The sequence below is a fragment of the Argentina anserina genome, chromosome 6, assembly GCF_933775445.1.
Source record: "Argentina anserina chromosome 6, drPotAnse1.1, whole genome shotgun sequence".
NCBI lineage: Eukaryota > Viridiplantae > Streptophyta > Magnoliopsida > Rosales > Rosaceae > Argentina > Argentina anserina.
In genome coordinates, this window is record NC_065877.1 from 36,853,718 (window position 1) to 36,859,679 (window position 5,962).

Here is a 5,962-nt window from a genome sequence, read left to right on the forward strand (position 1 = left end):
AGTATGGTGTCAAGAAATCAGTGTATAAATGTGTAAAAAAGGTCCCACCGAGATTTGAGCTCGGGTTACTGGATTCAGAGTCCAATGTCCTGACCACTAGACCATGGGACCCGGTTGGTTTCGTAACATTTTTTTTGACACAAACACTTGTTTCAGTCTCAAGGATCAATTTCTAAAAACAAGGATCAACATCCATTTCTATTGATTAGGTGTGATTTTTGATTATCTTGTGTGAACTAGTCTAGTCAGATACAATAAAATAAGGTATTATACCTTTCAGACCAAATAAGGTATTATACCTGCTGATAAGAAACCAAATAAATTAATTAGCACAAACACATGCATGCATTTTAAACTATATATCGTGGTGCTGTGTCTTGACCAGTTCATGAACACTCAAAGTCTCAAACCTTACTGCCTGTGATGTCTGTGATGTGCTCATCGTGAATATAATATACGAAGACTCTCCATATTGCTTGAAAATCCTCTCAAATGCAATACATTAGTCATTTCAATTTGAAAAACAAGCCTAGCTTTAAGCAAGCAAGTTGATCAATCCCACACGCTAAAACAAATTGAAAATACTCCAACTCAACTTGATCGATCGACCATGGCTTCTCCAATGTCCCTATTCATGCTCCAAACACCCTACTTCCCTCTCTATCCTTTCTTCATCCTCGTGATTCTGGTTATTTTGTGGAAGAAAACAAAAGCCAGATCAGGCTCTAATGAGTCTAATCCAATACTTAAGTCTCCACCAGGGCCATGGAAGCTGCCTGTTATAGGAAACTTGCATCAGTTAGCTGCTGGTAATCCACTACCACATCACGCACTGAGAGACTTGGCCAAGAAGCATGGACCTATTATGCACCTTAAACTTGGTCAGTTGGAGGTTATTGTAATTTCTTCGTCCAAAGCTGCAGAAGAGGTGTTGAAGACACATGAGCTCACTTTTTCTCAGAGGCCTCGGGTTTTGGCGGTGGAAGTTATGTCTTTTGCACAATCAAGCATTGTGTTTGCTCCTTATGGTGATTACTGGAGAGAGATGCGCAAGATTTGTGTCCTCAATCTCTTCAACGCTAAACGTGTGCAGTGTTTTAGATCGATAAGAGAAGAAGAGGTTTCGAATCTCATTGAATCTATTTCTGCATCATCAATGGGACTTACTCCCACCATCAACTTGAGTGCCACGATCTCCAGCTTGACAAATGTGATTGTGTCGAGGGCAGCGCTTGGTGGAAAGTGCAGAAATGCGAAGGAGTTTACTTCATTGCTCGAGAAAGCAACACAACTTGCTGCAGGCTTTGACATACCTGACTTGTTCCCTTCACTCAGATTTCTTGGCTACATCACTGGAACAATACCTTCGATGAAGAAGATGCGAAATAAGCTCGGAACGATTCTTGAGAGCATCATCAACGAACATAAGGAGTCGAAGAAGAACGAAAAGTCTGAGGAAGATTTTGTGGATGTACTACTCAAACTTCAGGAGTCCAAGGAGGTTGTGTTAACAACTAATCAGATCAAAGATGTGATCATGGTAGGTTTATAAATTATAACTTTATATGACGTGCTTTTTAATTAGCACTTGCATTGTTGCATATAATCATATATATAATTTGTTCGCCCCTACCTAGTACTCAAATAATTGGCGACTATGTACGTAAACACGTACCTTTTTGTTAGTATATAGGTAAGCATGTACGTAGAAAGTTTTAGGTATAAATAACTGTTTCCCCTTTAATTTGGTTATGTTGAACTATGGAGTTCCATTTATTTAGTACGTTTTTGTGATCATGCAGGACATATTCTCTGCAGGTAGTGAGACTACGGCTACTGCCATCGAATGGGCAATGTCCGAGTTGATGAGAAACCCTAGAGTCATGAACAAGGCCCAAGCTGAGCTGCGGAAGACAAAACTTGAAGAAGCTGCAGACGTTCAAAACCTAGATTACTTGAAGGCAGTTGTGAAAGAAACTCTAAGGTTGCACCCTCCAGCTCCCTTGCTTCCTAGAGAATCAAGAGAAAGATGCAAAATCAGCGGATACGAATTGCCAGAGAAAGCCAAAGTGATCATAAACGAATGGGCTATAGGGAGAGATCCGGAGAGTTGGGTTGATGCGGAGTCGTTTAAGCCGGAGAGGTTCCTCCATGGTTCTGAGTCAGATCTAGACTTTAAAGGTTTCGACTTCGAGTTCATTCCTTTTGGGGCTGGGAGAAGAATATGTCCCGGGATATCATTTGGAGTTCCCATAATTGAACTTGCTCTTTCTAAATTGCTCTATCATTTTGATTGGGAGCTGGGAAATGAGACCAAACCGGAAGAGCTTGACATGTCCGAGACTTTCGGAGTATCATGTAGGAGAAAGCATGATTTATACGTGATTGCTACCCCTCATCGATCGTTTCCCTGCACTGAATCATCGATGATGTAGTTGAACTTGTTTGTAATTGTAATAAAGAAAGTTATAATAAAAACAAGTATACGTAGTTGGTGGGTATCATTTTTACGTGTATTGTATGAAGTTTATGGTTGTATATCAGTTTCCTAATATTATTCAAATAATTAAATAAATATTAAAATTTACTATGGCTAAATGAATCAAATTCAAATCGATCAGGCTGCCCATAAACTTGAATGGTGATTTGGTCAATGATATAAAGTCTCTGATAAACTTGATCGGGTTGAATTTACAGAAGCAACCAAAACGTTAATGATTCGTTAGGTTAGAATACAAGTAATTGAAGGTGCTGCATTTGACTCGCTGCTATTAGAAAAATGAACACGCTAACCTTGCTGCCGGCTCCAATCTCCACTAAAATATAATACATCAACCTAGCTATTTCAATATTCAGAAGTCACAAGCTATCGTACATAAATTGATGAACCCAGCCAGAAGAAATAATGCATCCAAAATATATATCCACATTTCATTTAAGGACTCAATTTCTAAGCACTAAATTACTCTACCAATAATGTCCCCATTACTGTTGCAGATACCCTACTTTCCTCTCTTCACTTCAGTCTTGATCCTGCTTATCTTTTGGAAGAAATCGACAGCCAAATCAGGCCTTCGTAACTCTCCACCAGGGCCATGGAAGCTGCCTATCATCGGAAACTTGCATCAGTTGGCTACTGGTGAACTTGATCGGGTTGAATTTACAGAAGCAACCAAAACGTTAATGATTCGTTAGGTTAGAATACAAGTAATTGAAGGTGCTGCATTTGACTCGCTGCTATTAGAAAAATGGACACGCTAACCTTGCTGCCAGCTCCAATCTCCACTAAAATATAATACATCAACCTAGCTATTTCAATATTCATAAGTCACAAGCTATCGTACATAAATTGATGAACCCAGCCAGAAGAAATAATGCATCCAAAATATATATCCACATTTCATTTAAGGACTCAATTTCTAAGCACTAAATTACTCTACCAATAATGTCCCCATTACTGTTGCAGATACCCTACTTTCCTCTCTTCACTTCAGTCTTGATCCTGATTATCTTTTGGAAGAAATCGACAGCCAAATCAGGCCTTCGTAACTCTCCACCAGGGCCATGGAAGCTGCCTATCATCGGAAACTTGCATCAGTTGGCTACTGGTAATCCACTACCACATCATGCATTGAGAGACTTGGCCAAGAAGCATGGACCTATTATGCACCTAAAATTGGGTCAGTTGGAGCTTTAAATAATAACTTCTTCTAAAGCTGCACAAGAGGTTTTGAAGACACATGAGCTCACTTTTGCTCAGAGGCCTCTGGTTTTGGCTGCAGAAGTCATGTCCTTTGGTCAAGCAAGCCTCGTCTTTGCTCCTTATGGTGATTTCTGGAGAGATCTGCGGAAGCTTTGTGTTCTCGAACTCTTCAGCTTTAAGCGTGTGCAATCTTTTAGATCGATAAGAAAAGAAGAAGTACTGAATCTCATCGAATCCATTTCTACATCATCAAAGACTCCCATCAATCTGAGTGAGAGGATCTACAGCCTGACAAATGGAATAGTGTCGAGGGCAGCGTTTGGAAAAAAGTGCAAAGATGAGAAGGAGTTTACTTCATTGCTTGAGGAAGCAATCAAACTTGCTGCAGGTTTTGAAATACCTGATTTGTTTCCTTCACTGAAATTTCTTGGTTACGTCACCGGGACTATACCTGCGATGAAGAAGATAAGAAACAAGCTTGGGAAGATTCTTGAGAGCATCATTAACGATCATAAAAATAAGATCAGAAGTCAAGGTAATATGATTCACAAACCGGATGAAGATATTGTTGACGTACTTATTAAACTTCAGGAGTCCAAGGAGAGTGAATATACAACCGATCAGATCAAAGATGTAATTATGGTAAGTTTATATTTTGATTTGTACTTGCATGTACAGAAACACATAATGTAGCAAAAATTTGTCACTAAAGTAAATTTAGCAAAAGAAATTGGTTGATCAAATGTTTTGAACCAAGAATTTACTTTGGTTACTTTTCTCTGTTTCGGGTGTAAACTAGTTTGTTATTTTTGTTCATTACTATTGGTTTAACCCTTTTCATATATATTCTCAAAACACATTACCTCATTCTATGTACTGATCCACATATCCAACGAAAATGGCAAAAGCACGAGAGGCTACGTATTTACTCCGTTACTTCATACACAGTTATTTGAGTATTGGTGATTACGTATACACTTGAGGAAGTGTGAGCAAGTGTTGAAATTAATCCCTTGATTCCGGTTACCTTGGAGCTCATTTCTTATTTTTGGTGATCACCAGGATATCTTCTCTGCAGGTAGTGAGACTACAGCTACTACCATCGAATGGGCGATGTCGGAGTTGATGCGAAACCCTGGAGTAATGAACAAGGCCCAACATGAGCTGCGAAAACTCCACGATGGAAACCAAAAAATTGAGGAAGCAGATGTTCAAAATCTGGATTATTTGAAAGCAGTCGTGAACGAAACTCTGAGGTTGCACCCTCCAGGTCCATTAATCCCAAGAGAATCAAGAGAACGTTGCGAAATCAACGGATACGAATTCCCAGCCAAAACGAAAGTCCTCATCAATCAATGGGCGATTGGAAGAGATCCAGACAGTTGGGGGTTTGATGCTGAGTCGTTTAAGCCAGAGAGGTTCATGCATGGTTCTAAATCAAATGTCAACTTTAAAGGTTTCGACTTTGAGTTCATTCCCTTTGGAGCTGGGAGAAGAATATGTCCCGGGATGTCGTTCGGAGTTTCGATCGTTGAAGTTGCTCTTTCTCAATTGCTCTACCATTTTGATTGGGAGTTGGGGAATCAGACTAAACCACATGAGCTTGACATGTCCGAGGCCTTTGGGATAACATGTAGGAGAAAACATGACCTCTACGCAATTCCTACTCCTCATCGTTTCCCTGCACATAAATCATAGCTATTTCATAAACCACTCCTCATTGTTAAGGAAAATGCGAAATAAACACAACAGTATTGCTTGAAGAACAACTCAAACGTATTTATTCCAATAACATCCTATAATATCCTTTCTGATTATGTTAAACATGTTTGCTCTTCCAAATTCATACACCATAACAGTTTATTACTACGTAGTTAAAACATATTCAAAGTGCAAATAGTATCAACCAGTATGTACTCATATTAGAGATTATGTGATACTAATCTTTCTGCCTGCATCTACGGCGTGCAAAAAACTCAATTTATTCTATATTTTTTTACAATTTTTTATGTGGTTTTACTTTCAATTTTGTATTTAAATTAAAATAATATATTTTATATAATAAGTTCGTTTTGTAAAAATTAATAAATTATAGGTTTTTTTTAGTAGTTAAAAAATTTTAATTCCTGAATAAAATGTAATGAAATATGTTTGAATGATGTTATAACCACGTGGACGGTCCTGATTAAACTGGAGCCTCCAAGATAAGATTGGTCTCACCCTATCTCCTTTCCTCTTCTTCTTCTTCCTCTAGAGCTA

General features: G+C 38.6%; 1 protein-coding gene, 1 non-coding gene and 1 pseudogene across 2 annotated transcripts; 2 read left to right on the forward strand and 1 right to left on the reverse strand.

Annotated features, from left to right (window-relative positions):
* Nucleotides 1-39: 39 nt before the first annotated feature.
* On the reverse strand, nt 40-111 carry TRNAQ-CUG (transfer RNA glutamine (anticodon CUG)). The gene has a single exon. It is a non-coding gene; the product is annotated as a tRNA-Gln (tRNA).
* Nucleotides 112-610: 499 nt separating this feature from the next.
* LOC126797480 (desmethyl-deoxy-podophyllotoxin synthase-like) lies at nt 611-2,435 on the forward strand. Its single transcript, XM_050524103.1, has 2 exons — nt 611-1,540; nt 1,803-2,435. Exons 1-2 carry the CDS (start codon nt 611-613, stop codon nt 2,433-2,435), a joined length of 1,563 nt encoding a protein of 520 aa, XP_050380060.1.
* Nucleotides 2,436-3,445: 1,010 nt separating this feature from the next.
* LOC126797481 (desmethyl-deoxy-podophyllotoxin synthase-like) lies at nt 3,446-5,401 on the forward strand (annotated as a pseudogene).
* The last annotated feature ends 561 nt before the right edge of the window (nt 5,402-5,962 follow it).